This window comes from Pseudorasbora parva, chromosome 9 (assembly GCF_024679245.1).
Source record: "Pseudorasbora parva isolate DD20220531a chromosome 9, ASM2467924v1, whole genome shotgun sequence".
In the NCBI taxonomy this organism is placed as follows: Eukaryota; Metazoa; Chordata; class Actinopteri; order Cypriniformes; family Gobionidae; genus Pseudorasbora; species Pseudorasbora parva.
In genome coordinates this window covers 40,409,371-40,428,601 of record NC_090180.1, presented here as the reverse complement: position 1 = coordinate 40,428,601, position 19,231 = coordinate 40,409,371, and the positions used below count along the sequence as shown (strand labels likewise).

The 19,231-nt window shown below is 37.4% G+C and overlaps 1 protein-coding gene and 1 long non-coding RNA gene across 2 annotated transcripts; one reads left to right on the top strand and one right to left on the bottom strand.

Annotated features, from left to right (window-relative positions):
- The first annotated feature begins 5,706 nt into the window (after positions 1-5,706).
- LOC137089730 (uncharacterized) lies at positions 5,707-7,847 on the top strand. Its single transcript, XR_010907771.1, has 2 exons — positions 5,707-5,795; positions 6,885-7,847. It is a non-coding gene; the product is annotated as an uncharacterized lncRNA (long non-coding RNA).
- A 9,162-nt stretch (positions 7,848-17,009) lies between these two features.
- Positions 17,010-18,193, bottom strand: ccl20a.3 (chemokine (C-C motif) ligand 20a, duplicate 3). Its single transcript, XM_067453298.1, has 4 exons — positions 17,823-18,193; positions 17,485-17,584; positions 17,321-17,398; positions 17,010-17,218 (listed from the first exon to the last, which is right to left on the bottom strand). Exons 1-4 carry the CDS (start codon positions 17,899-17,901, stop codon positions 17,176-17,178), a joined length of 300 nt encoding a protein of 99 aa, XP_067309399.1. The 5' UTR covers positions 17,902-18,193; the 3' UTR covers positions 17,010-17,175.
- Positions 18,194-19,231: the final 1,038 nt, after the last annotated feature.

Genomic DNA, 19,231 nt, shown 5'->3' with positions numbered 1-19,231 from the left:
ATGATTTCCTTGTTCTATGAAGTCCCTCCTTCTGAAACGCGTAACGAGTTCTGATTGGGCCAACGCTTCCCGTGTTGTGATTGGACAGCAGCTTAGCGCACTTCGCCCGGAAAGGTCCCGCCTCTTGCCATAACAATCGCTGAATGCGCGCTCTTCTCCATGTGTGAGAGCCACAAGACCACGCCCCCTATTTTGCGTGTTCTTGTGGGCAGAGGGTTAGTCAACAAACGGTTCTAGTGACGTCATTCCTGAAGGAAGTGCAGGGGTGTAGTCCAAACCGGCCGTTCGCTGTAGGCTTTGAAAGGGAACTTCTGTTAAATAAAATATCTCGCTTGGCATTGAACTTTGAGCTTTATAATTTTACAGGTATTATTTATGCTCTAACAGCAACATTACACACTAACCAAAGTTTGAAAGATGGAATTGCGAAGTACGGGACCTTTAACCGATATATTATCTTGTCGATTTATATTGTTTTATGGCTAGTTTAGAACATTTAGAGATGTAGTCATGTAATGCTTCCCTCTCGCTGTCTTTCTCTTATCTCTCTTGTTGCTGTTTGAGGGATTTGAACAAATTCTGTTGTGATTAACAGGAAAGTGAGTGTCTGTGTGGTGATTTGCCAGAGATTGAAAGGGTTGTCCAGTCCCTGATTTTTACAATAGAAAACATTGTGCATAGGCATGTCTGCATGTCTGACAAACATCCTTTTGTCTGCAGTGTAGAAAACAGCTGTGTGTGTGTGTGTGTGTGTGTGTGTGTGTGTGTGTGTGTGTGTGTGTGTGTGTGTGTGTGTGTGTGTGTGTGTGTGTGTTTGTGTGTGTGTGTGTGTGTGTGTGTGTGTGTGTGTGTGTGTGTGTGTGTGTGTGTGTGTGTGTGTGTGTGTGTGTGTTGGGGGTCGGAGAATCACAGTCCCAGACGGTCTCTGAGTTCAGGTCTGTAGCAGGTGACCCGTAGAATGCCTTCAGGCTGACATCAGAGACAAACTCTCACTTAAAGCCTGACAGCAATCTAAATGCCTCTTGTAGATGTACACGCTAATGCGTTCATACACACACTTTCCTTTGGGGGTTATTGGAACAATGCAACCAGCGACTTTGCACTGCATTCCTAAAGGTTTAGGGGTCAAAGGTTAAACTGGGGTTTACCTTTTTGTGCTGCAAATTAAAACAAGCTTCAGAGACGCGAACTAGCCCTGAGCACTTGAACTGTTTCCTTAAGGTTAAATGCCTATGTGACATATTTCACTGTCTGCCTGAGACACTTGAGGTTAAATGCTTCGGGAACCCTCTTAAAAAAACCTCTTGGAATAAATGTTGTTCATTACAGTTTTCACAAAAATATTAAGCAGCACATTATTATAAACAATGATAATAAGAAGAAATATTTCTTGAGCACCAAAATCAGCATATTAGGATGATTTCTGAAGGATCATGATGTGACTGAAGACTTATAATAATGCAAAAAAAATCAGCTTCGCATCACAGGAATAAATGTACAAGCAAGTTCAGTTGGTCATTATCTTAAAATAGGGTTTATTTTGTTTCCAAAAGGCTGTTCATTCAGATAAATCTCTTTATTTTCTCTCTCTTTTTCTCTATTTGCATTGTTTCCTATCAAGGGCTGATTAGGTTAACTGTTTTCCCAGCCCCCTACCTCAGTTTCAGCTTAAAAGTTTCTTGGCACCTGCGGCTCTGTGAGATTGTATCGCTGTGGTAACTCGGGGAAGCTTCTCTTTTATCTCATCAAACCGTCCGTCTGGTATTCCATTGCTGTCCAACGGCGCATCTCAACGAAACAGTCACGCAGCTTCAAAAGAGAGCCTTGTCTTCAGTGGTCCTTTACAAAACGAGCTGAAGCTCAGATGAAAGATTGACACACCAAAGGCGAGAGAGACGCCATCAAAATGGAAACTTAATTAGGTTTGGTCAGTCGTGACATTCCGTAGTCAAATATTTGTGTGTAATGTCTGATAAACTGTGTAATTGTCCTTTTGCTGGAATCATTAGAAGTTAAAGCTGTAGTTAAAAAGATAAAATCTCAATTATGAGAATCAAAATCACTTCAGAGCAGTTGCAATTTAAGGCAATTGAAGATCTTATTTTTCAGTTGAGTTCCTGTTTACTTCGTATCAAAGGTAGGGTGACAGCGTTAGATTTGAAAAGGTACATTTACACTAAATGCAACAACAAAAACTTAATCTAATCAGTGAATCATTTTTTAACTGAACAAATACACAAATTCCCCAGCACTACATCAGTGCTATCATTAAATCGAACAAATAGATTCCCTTAAATGCCTTGATCTGCACAGCACATCTATCTGTGAATCAATTGTTTGAACTGAACAAACACTCAAATAAATTGGACTTCCCCAGCACAGCATGTCAATTAGTGAATCATTTTTTACAACGGACCAAACAAATTGACTCACTAAAATAAATTGATCTGCCCAGCACAACGTCTATCAGTGAATTATTAGTTTAAAGTGATTAAACAAATGAATTTGTTCAAATAAATCAGACTTCCCAGTACTACTTATCAATCAGTGAATTATATATTAAAAAAGAACAAACTAACAACATCTGTTTGTGACGATTTCATTTGAGGTACACAAAAATCAGTTTATTAAAAAAGAATCTGACATCCCTACCACTTCATATCAATCAGTGAATCATTTGTTTGATCTGAACAAACAAATCGATCCTCTAAAATGAATCAGACTTCCCCTGAACTTCATATCAATTATTGAATCATTTATTAAAACAGACCAAGCTAATTGATTCACTAAAATGAATCGATCTGCCCAGCATGACATTTATCAGTTAATTATTTGTTTGAACTTATCAAATTGATAAATTAATCACACTTCCCAGTACAACTTATCAATCAGTGAATGAATGATCGTATTCACTAAAATTCCACTCAACATCTATCTGTGAATCATTCATTTGAAGTGAACAAACAAGTCAATTTATTAAAAATAATCAAACATCTCCAGCACTGTATCAATCAGTGAATCATTTGTTTGAATTGAAAAAAAAAATGGATCCACTAAAACGAATCAGACTTCCACCGGGACTATATTAACAAGCGAGTCGTTTTTTTAAACCAAACTGATTCATACAAAAGTCCATAGGAAATAATACTGTAACTTGTTCCTGCACTGTAAAAAAAAATTGGTTGTTTTTTGTTGGTTTAACTTAAAAAAGTAAGTAACCTAGTTGCCTTAATTTTGAGTTTATTGAAATTAAATATTTGAGTTGATACAATGAAGGAAATTTGTTTAATAAATAGAAACTCAAAATATTATTGTATCTGAACCACATAAAAAATTTGATAATTCATTAAAATAGCACTATTTGGCATGTTTCACTTCGTCATCAGAAATAAAACACACACAATTACCCAATATGCTTACAAAATCTTTTAATATTTTTTTAATAAAGGTTGTCGAATCTCAAAAAATATTCATTGTATTAACTCAAAAATTTAATTTCAATTAACTCAAAATTTTAAGGCAACCAGGTAACTTTTTTTCTAAATAATTTTTTACAGTGTGTGAAAAAGCTTTAGTGTTTTGAAAACTGTCTCTACTGAAGATTGTGTTAGTAGCATTGCTGCTTTTAATTAGTGCTCTTCAGGTCTGGAACAAAGTCATATATTGTAACAAAAAGGAAATCCTAGCACATCGTCTACCTTTCCACTCTCACAGTAAAGACACGTCCACATCGGTGGAAGCCACAGGTGGCTGTAGAGAACGGAAGCGTTGTGCAGACACATCAGGGGTGAACGTGTTCCTGATTGCTCCTGTCCGCCGCGGCAGCGACGTGTAATCAGCACTGATAGACGAGCTGCCCGACCACGGCTTGATCCAGGGTATTTTAAGAGCTAAAACGGGGCCCCCTCCCAACCCCCCACTTCCCCCCCAAATTCTGTGGAAGACCACAAGGAGACGCACTGAAAAAGGCCACATCCACAGTCCACGTTAAGATCAGACCACCACGTCTGAAAGCCATTACAGACTCTATATTAGATACATGCGTGTATATATAGGAAGGCACATTCTTTCTCTCTCAGTTTGTGAAGTTGAACCACTTTGGACCACCCTATGTACTGTTAGGATAAATAAGGAATGAAATCTACACTACAGGCTCTGGTGCTCTTGATATACGCTATAAGACAAACTGCTGTGGGAGTGAGGGTGAGTTTGGAGTCTGTATTTTGAATGATAGTACAAAAGATGAAAAGATTGGACTCATTTAGATCACCAAGGCTGCATTAAATGATACAAAAATACAGACAAAAACAATCACTTTGTGAAATGTATCTAAACGTCGATGTTAATACATTTTAAAATGTATCTTATTCCTGTTATGGCAAAGCTGAATTTTCAGCATTATTCCTCCAGTCTTCAGTGTCACATGAATTTTTATTATTGGTGCTTAATTATTAATAATGATTCGGTGTTAGAAATAGTTTGATGCTTCTTTTTTTTGGTGGAAACCAACGATTCTTTGATCTTTTAAGGTAAAAAAAAAACAGCATTTATTTGCAATAGAAATCTTTTGTAACATTGTTTGTTAATTATAAAAATCAATGTTATTAAGCGAGTCGTTCTTGCCGAACATTCTTGCTGAATGTATGTGTATTATATATATATATACATTCAGCAAGAATGCATGACATTGATTGATAATTTAAATTGTAACTTATTCCTTTATTGGCCAAGCTTTCATTACTTAATATTATCATTATTGCTGCTTTCACTAAGTTCCCCTTTACCCCCTTGTTTTTTTTTTAATTATATATATATAGAATAGATATGTATATATGTATGTGTATATACGTAGGCTATATGTATGTATGTGTGCGTGCGCGCGCGTGTGTGTGTCATAAATATTATTAATTGGTAATATTGATAAAAATAAGTAATGAAAGCTTGGCAAATACAGGAATAAGTTGCAATTTAATTATATTAAAATATTATTAATACTAATAATTTACAATTATAATATTTCACAATATTATTGGGTTTGCTGTATTTTTGATCACATAAGAGACTTCTTTCAAAAACCTTAATTATTCCAAACCTTTGATCACTAGTGTGTGTTGTGCAAATATGGGGCTCAGCCTTTTTATTTACACCTAGAAATAACAGAATTATTAGGATTCTGAAATATTTTAAATATCCCGTAAGTGGTTTTGATCATACTTGAACAAATCACATTTCTTGTGTGTTTCTATTAAAATAGTTAAAAACTAGATAGATAGATAGATAGATAGATAGATAGATAGATAGATAGATAGATAGATAGATAGATAGATAGATAGATAGATAGATAGAATAAATACTGAGAAAGGCAAGCATCATCATGAACCGCCTAAACGATAAATGTTGATATTATAAATGTTATAAACTTTAATGGCAGTTGTTTTTGTTTGTATGCTATATTTTACTCTACTTATTATACACTGATCACACATATGTAATTTATACAAATATCCTGATATATATATCTGATAATATCTAAAGATTCCTCCAAACTGATATGAGAACACCAGCAGAACAAGGTTTTGGTGACCCAGGAAAAATCGGACCTCACGCTATTTCATTTTGATGTACTGTGAAGTCTGTGTTGTCTCATGAAAACGTAATGCTGAGTATCTGGATTCACAGGAGACCCCCATACACTCATATCCACTCTACCGACAATCCCCCTGGATTACCACATCCCTCCCTCATACTGCTGTTGCCATAGGAATCCCTTTCACCCCCCATGGTTATCTGAAGAGGTGCTGGGTTTGTGAATTCATCGTGCATTGTGTTAGAAATGGTAGAGCGATTTGGGTGAAAAGTTAGATTTTGGTACAAATCAGATCTTTTTTTCTTTTTTTTTATTACTGACATTATATGAAATCCTATCTGCAGTGCTTGCTTTCATAACATCACATTGTATTATTTTATGATGAGATGTGATTAACTTGCAGAGGGTTTTTTCCCCTTAGATTTTGGTTTTGTGTGGAAAAGGTACTTCTCAACAGCATTTCCTCCCAAATTATTAGGATTTTAGTACCATGTGAATATGATGGAATATTTTTGTTCTGTTTAGTATTTAGTTCTTTTTATTATTATTCCATTTCTTCTTTTGAGCTTTTGTTAGCCATAGCTTTAACACAGGCTGCAAAAATAAATAAACGAGCTATAACAGTATGTTTACCATAAAAAAAATCTCTTTGAATATGTATTTTAAAATGTAATTTACTTCTATAATGCAAAGCAGAATTTTCAGAATCATTGCTTTAGCCTTTGTCACATAAATCCTTCTAATATGCTGATTTTGGAACATTTTCTTAAATGTTTTTAATGTTAAAAATTGTTGTGCTGCTTAATACTTTTGTGGAAACCATGATGCATTTTTTTCAGGATTATTTGATAGAATAGAATATTAAAAGAACAGCATTTATTTGAAATATAAATATTTTTTGTAACATTATAAATGACTTTACTGTCACTTTTGATCAATTTAATGTGTCCTTGCCAAATAAAAGTGTTTAATTTCCTGCAAAAACAAAATCTTACTGACCCCAAACATTTAAAGTCTATATTTATTTAGCACCCATTACATTATATGGTAAATGTCTTTACTGTCACTTTTAATCAAAATAAAAGTATTCATTTCTTGAGAGATCTTACTGACACTAAAACATTTTTTTTTTTATTAAATTGTATTTTATTTTAATACAGTCTATTCCAAAGAATACATTCAGAAGGCAACAATTATTCTTGTCTTTTTGTTGATGTCTGTCGTCTTAATCAAATTGTGCTAATAGTTTTTCTTATTTTGAATTCTTCACTCATATTCTCATTTTGTTTTCCAGCAGGGGTGCTCGGCTCGGCGTGGAGAAACAACTTCTTAAAGGTTCTGGAGGACACCGAAGCCCACGGGACAAGGTTTGAGTGAAATATTTCGTTTTTTTTTTAATCTCACCCTTGCTGGTCTTGTTGAACATTCAACGCTGTCGGTGAGTTTTTGACATTGAAAAACCATCGACCGTTGACTGTGCCCTGAGGCCACGCCCTCTTCAGCCCAACTGACCGCACTTGGACACGCCCAGCTCTAGAGATGCGTTCTCCAAAGGTCATAATCAACATTCATTGCTGTCGGTGGGTTTAGTTTTGTAACAGCTCTCTGAACAATGAATGTAACTATGGCCCAGATTCCTGCCTGTCATGCCAGCGCTCATCACACTCTATGCCAGTACAGCGGAGATCAGCTTTTCTGTTCCTTTCTTCTCCTGCTCTCATCCTCACGGATCTGGAGCTCTTCAAGGAAGACGCAAATAGAAGCAGCCGAGCTGACTGCTTCCTCCTGCATCTAATTGGTGGTTGTGTATATATGTGTGTGTGCGTGTGGAGCGGATAGAAGGAAATGGAGGATGAATGTGTAATCATTCAGATGTTCTCCTCATTTGGCTGTTTTGTCTCTCAAATTATATACTGTGTTCACTGCAGCCTGAAATGAGCCTAAAATGGCACTTGCTGCTGAATGCCGTGTCCTCTCTGTCAGCTGTGTGTCTGTTTTGTGTGCACTAGCAAGTGTGGGTTTGTGCAACTTTTTAGTCTATCTACATGTGTAGCGTGAGACTGTGTATGCGACTCTGACACAGACATCAAAGGAACAAAGCTTCAGTCTTAAAATCTCCAGATACTGAAACACAACAACACAGGCATCGTCTAATCCCGTCTGTTTTCTGTCTCTTTCTTTGAATACCTTTCATTCCTCCATGTTCTCAGCGGAACATTATCTGAATAAAATATATGAATAATAAAATCTCAGTGGCGCATTGTGTCTCTGTCCTGATTTTGAGTGTTTGTCGTCTTGTTATGGAGAAGATGCTCTTTTTTAAAACTGGTCGCTTGAACAGCAGGAAGCGACAAAATCCATTCATTTTCTCCATTGGGGAACTGATTTTAAGCAATAACTTATAACCCTTCAAAGACAGACCTACTATGAGCTACAAGGTTGTTAATAAATGGTATATGCTTTTGTTGAAGCCATCAGCCTGCATTATTTTAAAATAATTCTGCTTAACGGTGGAATTCCTGGTGAAAAACTACATTACACATGATCCTTTAAAGAAATGTCCACCAATTAGAAAATTGAAACAATCTAATTGTGCCAAAAGAACTGCTCACTCCCATGAAGCACTGCAATAAGCTTAAAATGTATTTTTTATTTATATTACAGGGCTGCTGAAAGCAGTTATTGTCCAGGAAACGCACAGCTGAAGAAGGCAAGTCTTGACCGCATTAGGGTTCCACTTTGCTAAATTATTTAAGTCAAAGATCAAATTTAAGTTATTTATCAAAGATCCATTCTCTGTTTGACCTCTGGCTGTAGAATTATAAATTTAAAAAAATGCAAACCCGAGGTGTAACCGCCACAACGCTTCTAATAAATCTAAATAAAAAAGAACAAAGAATGGCACTGAAGTCATTCTTAAAGGGGGGGTGAAACACTCAGTTTCAGTCAATCTCATGTCAATCTTGAGTACCTATAGAGTAGTATTGCATCCTTCATATCTCCGAAAAGTCTTTAGTTTTATTATATTTATAAAAGAAATATGGGCTGTACAGAGTCTTTCCGGAAAAAAACGAGCGCCTGGAGGCATATCGTGTGGGCGGAGCTAAAGAATGACGAATGCGCAAAGCGGTGACGTCCTCAAGCGTGGAGAAACTCATGGCTATCGATCTCAGCTAATAGATATGATCCAGAATCATTCGGAAGCTGAAATAAATTGAACAGGAGAAACAACAACAGCAGGACGTCCGTCTCTGTGGTATGTACTGTATTTAGAGGCCTGTCAACATTTGTGTGTCTTTACTCGCAGTTTATGAGGACATGATTCGGTTTATGGACTATTGTATGCGACTAAACCTTAGCAGTAGCAAGCAAAACGGTTTTGCACATCAGACTAGTGTAACGTTATACATAGAACAACAATGGAGTAACCGTTAGCGCATTTGAATGACGAAGCATGCGATAGCTTCGTTTACTGATGTTTACTCACGCGACGATAGCCAACAGCATAGACATTTGAAGCAGTTTTACTCACCGGCTGCTTCCAAAGCAGGACCGAACCTTTATCGCTGGGACTCCTCCGTCAAAAACACACTTCTTTGGTATGATTTGGTAAAGTCCTGTGGCAGCAGTGAATGGTGGAGATCCACTTTGTGACGCGACTGAAGCGATGTTGTGAAGCTTCCCGTCATTTCTGCGTTCAAATCGGTTCAAATGCAGCGCTGCCTTCCCAGAATGCTGTGCTGGAGCGTTGAAGTCGCTCGACGTCACTCCACAATAAAGTGGAGTGCGGCGCGACCATAGGGCGCGTCAGAAGTGTTCACGGATGACTAGATCTGCACCTTGAAAGAGTATTTATGGGCGTGCATTTCCCCTCTCGCTCTAGTCACGCACGCGCGCACCCTACCGGGAGAAGAGCCCGTACGGCCCATTCAAGGACCTTCCGTTCTTACTAACGTCATGTCGAGCCATAACTCCGAAACTTGTGAGAAACCGGAAGGAGCATTTTTAACACAGAAATACTCCATAAAACGTCCAACATTAGTTTTTGAAACTTTGTCTATGTTTAGGATGGGAATCCAAGTAAAAAGCTCAGTATGCATGAAACAGCATTTCAGCGCCCTTTTAAAAAGGGAAGATGTTCAGAGTTTTGCCGACCGGATACAGCGAATGCTTAATCTATCAACAAGCTCTGCTTCACGTTGCTCTGGTTGGTGTAGCGCTATCCTATCGCGTGCAGAGGGAGTTTGAAAGACAACCGTTTATCCCGCCCCTCAGATTAAGCCCAGTCAATGGTGAGTTTCCAGACTAAACATCTTGATATGGGTCTGGCTTGTCAGGCTAGATACACAGATCAGGCATAACATTATGACTAATATTGTGCTGGTCCTCCTTTTGCTGCCAAAACAGCCCTGACCCGTCGAGGCATGGACTCCACTAGACCCCTGAAGGTGTGCTGTGGTATTTAGCACCAAGATGTAAGCAGCAGATCCTTTAGGTCGTGAGGTTGGGCCTCCATGGATTGGCCCTAATTGTTTGTTCAGCACAACCCACAGATGCTCGATTGGATTGGGATCCGGGGAATTTGGAGGCCAAGTCAACACCTTAAACTTGTTTGCATGCTCCTCAAACCATTCCTGAACGATTTTTGCTTTATGGCAGGGCCCATTATCCTGCTGAAAGAGGCCACAGCCACCAGGGAATACTGTTTCCATGAAAGGGTGTACATGGTCTGAAACAATGCTTAGGTAGATGGCAGGACCCAAGGTTTCCCTGCAGAACATTGCCCACAGCCTCACGCTGCCTCCGCCGGCTTGCCTTCTTCCCATAGTGCATTCTGGTGCCATGTGTTCCCCAGGTAAGCGATGCACATACACCGGGCCATCCACATGATGTAAAAGAAAATATGATTCATTAGACCAGGCCACCTTCTTCTATTGCTCCGTGGCCCAGTTCTGATGCTCCAACACAGTGGACAGAGGTCTGCATGGGCACCCTGATTGGTCTATGCAGCCCCATACGCAACAAAACTGCAATGCACTGTGTATTCTGACACCTTTCTATTAGAACCAGCATTACCTTCTTGAGCAATTTGAGCTACAGTAGCTTCTCTGTTTGATCGGACCACAGGAGCCAGCCTTCGCTTTCCACGTGCATCAATGAGCCTTGGCCGCACATGACCCTGTCGCCGGTTCACCACTGATCCTTCCTTTGACCAATTTTGATAGATACTGACCACTGCAGACCGGGAACACCACACAAGAGCTGCAGTTTTGGAGATGCTCTGAGCCAGTTATCTAGCCATCAAAATTTTCCCCTTGTCAAATTCGCTCAAATCCTTATGCCTCCCCATTTTTCCTGCTTAACACATCAATTTTAAGAACAAAATGTTCACTTGCTGCCTAATATATCCCACCCACTAACAGGTGCCGTGATAAAGAGATATTCAGTGTTATTCACTTCACCTGTCATAATGTTATGCCTGTTTGGTGTATGTATATGTACTATATAAAAAAATAACATCTTTAAATCAATGGCTTATGTTAATGTAAATACCATGTGAATATGATGAATATTCAATGCTCAAAATGATGTTGTTTCAGGCTCCAATCAGAGCTCTTGATTGGTTTACCTTTCAGGATCAGCATGTTGATCCAGCAATTTTCCGTACTTGAGAACATTTTCAAGAGAATGAGTGAACCTGTGGATTCCCTGACAGTCATCACTCAGAATTGGTTGCTACTGCATTATATTCAGTGCTATAAATATAAAGCTGTATCTGCACCTTTGTTGTAATAAATAACTGTTGTCATGAGTCAGTTCAATAAACTTAGCAATTGGGATTTTATGGTTCTTTTTTTAGCCCTAAAGCAGTCTAGCACAGCTCTGTTTGAACACAGATCCACAGCGCTGGGATCTCACCTCCTTGCCTGGAGCTGTAAATGAAATAATCAAAGGTAATGCAGAATGACATTGTCTGTGAGTTTTTCTCAGTACTAGTGTATTTATAAGGGCCCTAATGAATGGCTTGAACAGTGCAGTTTTCTTTATTTCCTATTTTAATAGGGCATATAACCGATAGGCTTTATTCACACTGCATTAACCAGAGAAACAGCAATGCCAATCATATGAGATATAAATGCTTAGCTCTTTATCTAGTGGACAGCTATTACATACACGTATGAGTTCATGTGGCAGGGGGAGTTTGCTGTTCACCGTTGTGTTAAAGGAAAGATTAGAGCTAGGCAGTGGAGCTGTTTTGTTGCCGTGTTCCTGTTTGTGTGTGTGGGTGTTTTGGAATGTGTGTGTTTCTCCATTATTCAGCAGGAAGTCCTCTGTGTGTGCAGGACCGAGGCAATGGCGTCATCGCCAGTCATGAGAGCGTCGCTGGCAATTAAACAACTCAGCTGCAGGAAGTGTGTGATGTACTTTTGGAGGCAAAAATGGCTGTGAAATTCCCCAGAAGCAGCCAATAATGAATAATTCCTTTTTGGGGTGCTGTGAAATAGAAAGAAATGGTTCATAAGAGTAAATAATCAGTTTTTCAATTACAAACGGTCGAAGTTGAATTGTGTTAAGTGTCGTGTAACCTAATAGTATTATAATTAGTTAGGGGGAGATTTTCATCCAAAAGGATGTTATTAATTTTTTATTTGAGTGTTCAGTGCTCTGAAACACCAAAGAGATACCCCATAACAGTTACCATATTGTGTTACTCTCTAAAGAAGTAATTACTTAGCATTACTTAGTTACTTTTTATGGAAAGTAATGCATTACAATACTTGTGAGTTACTTTTTCTCACCTCAGTTTGTTTTGTTTTATAACAAACAATTAAATTATAACAATAATAATAATTTGTAGAGACAAATGTAAAAGCTCTTTCTTACCAAAAGTGAAATTAATAAGCCTCAGGCTGAAGTAAATATGCTAATTCACAACTGTACAGTAGAGGGCGCAGCTCAAAACTTACAGCTGTGCTGCCATTCTGGATTGCAGTAATAGCTAATGCAGTAAAATATTTTCAGTTATAATAACAAAGAAATACAAAAGTGATCTAAAGTCGTTTTTGCTTATTGATATGATTGAACTTGATCAACCAATGTCATCAGCAAAGACATTGGTTAATAAAGTCAGATTAAATACATAAAGTATATTTTTATTTAAACTACTTAATTATTGCAGGTTTATGTTTCAAAATATCCCCATTGAAACCCATCAAAACTGAAATGTTTAATCCCATTTAACTATAAAATGATGCAGTCTTTGTGGCTTTTATTCTTTTGGCAAGGCGTCAAAATTAAAATTGTTACTATGTTTTACCAAATGGTGGCATTTTCTCAGATTTGGCCTAAAGCAAAATCTCTTTATTCCTGTTTTTTGCTTCTGCATATTATAGAGCCAATTGGATCAATTATGCAGCTTTTATTGAGTGAAAGTGTTGGTATGGATATTTTAATATTTTAGAGAGAAAAAAACTCCAACCAGTGTGATCCATGGAGCTTTGCTGGCATCTAATTGAAAAAATCTGGTACTGCACCCCAAACTAAATCTTACTAAAAGCTTTATTTTCAAACACTTTAGATGTATGGCTTTAATTTTCCATCAGCTTTCATAAAATATATATTATATATTATATAATGGTCATAAATAATTTTTATTAACTTAAAACACTTTTTTTGTTTTTAAACTTTTTTTACTCCAACAAAAATTTGGCACGAGTCTTCTTTAAAATGAGACCAAACTTAAGTCAGTGCTCCGTCCAAGCTTCACATTTTTATGACAGTTTTGGACATCTGTGGACCTGTGTGTAACGCTTATTATTGCAAATGCTCTTTACTAATCAAGTAAAGTTGGAAATATCCACTCCTAGAATGCATTTTACAACTTCTCCTTCCTAAAGCTGTAGGCCGTAACTTTTTTTGGTTAAAAATGATCCTAAATACATTTTTGAGCAATAACCAGCCAGTGTTCAAAACTATCTCCTAATAGCCCGATTCACAGCGGTAAGCTTATAATAATGTATACATAAAGAAGGAGTCCGGCTAGTAGGCATGTGAGGATGCTGCAGGTGGCGGATCATTTATAGAATTTTCTCATATCAGTTTGAATAATTAAACTGATAATTTTGATGGCAGATTGTAATCCAGAAAGGTCCAAACGACAATCATCAGTAGCAACTGGAGATTCACCCGTAGTCAAAATCAAAAGAATAGACTGTACAGAAATTGAAATCTACATGTAACGCTAATACACACTAAATACACATAGTCACACTAAATAGTCACACAAAGCTGATGTTGTTGTTAACATTAACAATTTGAGAATAAAATATAACAATAATAACAATTTGCACGGTTTGATATGATATGAGCTAAGCAATCGTATAATATTCAATAACCATTAGCTTGATTCATTAAAATGCTTTTTTTTCTCAGTTGGTCAGAACAAATGCGGCAGACGTTACTTACTTTTCTGGTGAAAATTCTTATTTTAGTTATACTTCGAAGATGTAAAATCTGTGATTCCGCATTATCCACACCGGTGCGACGAATGAATGACAGCCACACATGCTCCTCAAAACATTAGATTTAAAGCTGCACTGTAATTTTCCATCCGCTAGAGGGCGCCTATTCAAAACAAAGGCGTAGTTTGATGACGACAAGTTTGAGCTCAGAATCTTGGGACATGGTCTTCACCCAAAGGGGTAATCTAGCGCTCGGAAAGCGTTCCACCCCTAGGGGCTGCCATTGCTAACCAAGCCATCACCTGCTGTTAGCATCCCATTGACTCCCATTCATTTTTGAGTCACTTTGACAGTGAATAACTTTACATCAGAGGCGTTTAAAGACTCCATTTGTCCATTGTTTATTTCTAAAGAAACACGACAATGTATAAAAGGCTCCGTTACCTTGTATCTTACACTATCGCCCCGCAGAAGCTGTTTTTGTAAAAATAGGCTAACGATTGTGTCATAACCAACGCGACTCTGTCGCACAGTTGAGAAATTACCGTATAGACCTGAGGAGACGCTCGCAGGCAATCTTTTACTGTCTATGAGACAGTCGGGGGGACGTGGAGACATAGAGTCTGATAAAGTCAAGGGAGAAGAATGGGGAGAAGCCCATAGTGAGCCAAAAGCAACGGGAGAAAATATTTAAACAACGTGATTCAGATTTCGCTTTCCACATCTACTAGAAGACCTACAGCTGTCAGAGAGGAGGCTCACGTCACATCTACGTCGTCAAGCTCAGTCTGAGCCTGCGCAGTTCGCTCAGCCATCAGGAAGTGAGTGCCCCTAGGTTGACTTCATTCTTTCGCCGTTGACGTCAATGGGAACGCTCCGTCCATTTCTTTTACTGTCTATGTCTTCACCTCAAAGCCAGTGGGAAATAGGACTCGGGCAAAAATCATGTTTATGGATGTGGTTATTAACATTACTGTAGTATGAAGAAGAGCGGGCCGAGTGTTGAGGGAGCTGAGCCAGGCCGCTGGAGCGATTGTTGCGCAAAATACACGGCTCGCGAGCAACAGGACTTTATTATGAAGGGACACAGTTGTGGGTGCCATTTCCGCTTTTCCGGTCATGAGTATGAGGTAACACAGCTCTGTTTATCATATTAGATACATTTAAGTGTGTTTAAAATGATGTTATGATGTTACTCTGTGCGTTCGCTCAGCGGCTGCTGTGACACTTGTTCACACTGCTAAGAGTAAAGCTTTTCTGCAGATTAAAACCAGAAACCGAGGGTAATGCAGATGACGCAATTGACAGGCGACTCCCTCAGGCTCTTTGGTTAAAATAGCAATTTTCTAAATTTAAAAATAGTTGGAAAATTGTAGGGTATTGTAAGAACTCAACTGAACAAAATATATAACACTGCACTGGCCAAGTGATTTTTGGATATTTTACTGCAAAAATACTATATAGTGCACCTTTAAGCCGTTGCAATGCACACTAGATGATAATTCCACAAAAAGAACTACAATTGCAGGATTCAAAAAGAGTTGGTGACAAAGAGGCAAAACTCACAGCTTTAAATGATATTTTTGGATTTTTGGTGTGTTTCAGTCTTCTTCAAGTAGCCTTGTTTTTATGTTCCACAAAAGAAAGTTTAGATCGTGAGGGAGTAATTGATGACAGAATGATCATTTTGGGGGGGACTAGTCTGTCTCTTTAGTTTCTGTTGTCTTGTGTATTTTTGTAGGCTAAATTCACATATACATCTCCTAATCAGTGTGCAATAAACTGTAGCCTATGATCTCACTCTGGTCACCAATTAAGTTTGCAGGGAAATTTCTTTATCATTCTCACTTAGGCCTGCTGGGAGCTTTTATTTAGGCTACAGTAGGCAACATTTGTTAAACTTTCTCTTCATATTCAGTTAAATTATAATTAAACAACAAAGATCCGGATTCTCTTTTTTTTACATGTCGTTTATTATGAACACCGACCGTGCATCTATCTGTTAGTTCACCCTTTAGCAGTTCATACTGTAGCTTTATGCCACATAAGAAAGAAAGCCCTCATTAACAATGCAGTTCTGATTCTGAATTAACTACTGAGTTTATTAATAGATCTGTTGTTGATCTATTCATCTAATGCTGACGACGAGGCTACAATCGCTGGTTTAGGACAATGAAATCAAATGTTTTATTTTCTATAGAGGAGGGCGACTGCGACACCATGTGGAGCTCTTGATTATTTCACCCTTTTTTCTTTTCTTTTTTTCTTTTGTCTGTGTAAAGTTCGTGACACTAGAAGAACAATGCACGTGTAATGTTTCGATGTTGTTGCTTTTTAAACCAGAGAGATGTTCTGCATTCCAGTGCTTCCTCTTAGATTACCTTAGGTTATTTCCCAGAGCTGAAGAATGTGTGGGGAATTTTTTCACCTCATTTTTTCAACCTTTCTATCATCTCGGTAATGCTAACTTTCCCTGTGCAGGGCTGAACAGAACATATTCAAATTAACTCGCATTTTTTTCAATCACAGCACGAATTCCTCTGCATTTTGAATCTATGAACTTTGTCTGTCATATGGTTATGTAAATCTAGGAAATCAAATTCAAGTTATGGTGTCTTACATCTAATGTGAATTTATTTTACTGCTATTGAAACTCATACGTGTATCTAATTAAATTATTGTTATTATTTTTGTGCATTTAAATTTGAGTTACAAGAACCGCAATTTATTTTACTGCCATTGTTTTGAAACATATATATGTATCAAGTTTTTATTATTATTATTATTTGTACAGTTTAATTGCTAGGTTTTCAGCTATAAGAACCACAATATATTTTACAGCTGTTGTTCTGAAACTCATATGTGTCTAATTAAAATTATTCAAGTTATTGTTACTTTTTTGTACAATTTAATTAAGTTTGAGCTACAAGAACCACAATTAAATACAAAAGTTTTGTAAAAAAAAAATGTTTTAATGCATTGAATTAAACAAGCGAACAAACATACAGTATAAAATAACATGCATACACAAATATGCAGAGTACATAAGCACATTTCATAATGAAAAATAGATTCTCCTCCATGAAGGATTATTCTAACATCTGTTTAGCTTCAGATGTGTTCAAATTAGACTCTTGAATGTTTTTTGTTGATTGCTTGCACTTTCTCCCTAAAATTAGAAAAGAAATAAGAGAATCATTAGCTTCAATTCAATGTTGAACAATCAATCTGTGTTCATTTGCACTTATTTGTCAACAGCAATCAAGCTTACCTCAGCTTACGGATGCTCTCCATCACCCAGGATTTGGAGGGGTCTGTGCAAATGTTCTTGCCTCTGTTTGTGTGGAGTCTGTGGGGTAAGGAAACATCTTTTAGTTTGTTTTTCTTCAGGAATCAGTCATTTATTAAATAATGCCCTATGCATCCCATACTTACATTACAGCATCAATGTGGCAGTGTCTTGTCATGGTCTGAATGGAATATCCTTTGATATATGCCATTGGTATTACTCCTTTGGTGTACTTTCTGCAACACGCTGTAAACACAACAATATGACCATGTTAACACCTACTGAGTTTATGTATATTTGGTCATTGCAAATGTATCTTCACATTATGAACCTAGGATTTTAAACATTTTCCACATATCAATGTCCCTGAGAAAAAAAATATTTATTCCAGTAAAGTTGTAAAATCTAAAAATGCATCTATGATTGTGCAAAATATCCGATTACGAATCCACTTATGGAAAAAAGGAAAGAAAGATGTACTTACACAAAGCTGAGGCATCTGTACAGAGTACACTGAGAGCCACTACCATAAGCACGATCACTGTAGCTGAAACCCGAGTCATCGTTTCTGACTGTGTTCGTGTGAGATCCTTAGAGCAAGAGTGAGATGTGAAATGGGGCCGGAGTGGTGGCTTTATATACAGTACAGGTCGGCATGGGTTTTCCGTGCCTACGTAAACAGATGTGCATGTCTACAAACATAAAAAAAATGTAAACCACAAATGAGATCTAATCTGGCCTGTCAGTCAAGCAGGTGCTACAAGGAAGAACAAAGGTATAAATGCCCTGTGGGAAATAACAGAGGTTTTAAGTTTACTTCCCTGAAAGAGAGAGTGAACCACCAACATATTTGAATTGTTTCCTCCTGGTAAATGAATAACATTGGAAACTCCGAGAGGCCGTTAGTTACAAACCTAAGGTCACTGGAACAAAGGCAAAATTACAGGACCTCACTGCGGCCAAAAATAAACCTGAATGTCCAGAATGTTGTGACGTAAATAGTTTTATGTTGTGTAAGAAAAATCAATTATCACACCTAAAGGGTGTGTGGCATTTATCGGCTTGACAGTATGTAAAATGACTTCTTAAATGTTCGTTTTAAGTTACTTTTACAAACAATTCATTTAATGTTTTTTTCTTCTTTTGTATTGTAGTATAGTCACTAAAAAAAAGATAATATCTAAATTAACTGATTTTATTCAAGTCAAAAATATTATTTAATAATGCTAAATCAACTAAATAAAAAAAATTAAAAAATAAAAACATTTACATGTCACATCAGCAACATACAGTATAGGCTACTATAAATTAAATAAATACAAAAAACAAAAAAACACAACACATTTACACCAACCAAACAAGTCAAATTCTATGGCACAGTATAAAGCAAATCAGTTGAATTAAACAGTCTTAATGCAGATGGAAGGAAAAGAACGACTTCACAGACAGCTTCACATATAGCCCACACCGTTTAGAGGGGGTTAGATTTATGATTCATAATGGAAGACAACTGCCTTACCATTCTTTCTCGGCCAATTTGATCTACAGAGGGCAGAAGGCACCCCAGTACTGAACTAGCACCTCAACAGACCACATCAAATGATACCACAGTACCACATTAAATGATAAAAAGTCATTAAACGTCTGGCACGCATCAAATGATCTCAGCCGACTGAGCAAATGCACATGGCTCTGACCCTTCTTATACAAATACATCATGTGATCACAACAGTCCAGCTTATTGTTTAAGTAGACTCCAAGATATTTATTAGATTTTACAGTTTCAATGTCCACCCATTGAATTTTTACAGGGACTAGTTGATGTGTTTTCTTTTGGAAATCGATCACAATTTCCTTTCCTTACATTAAAGGGATAGTTCACCCACAAATGTC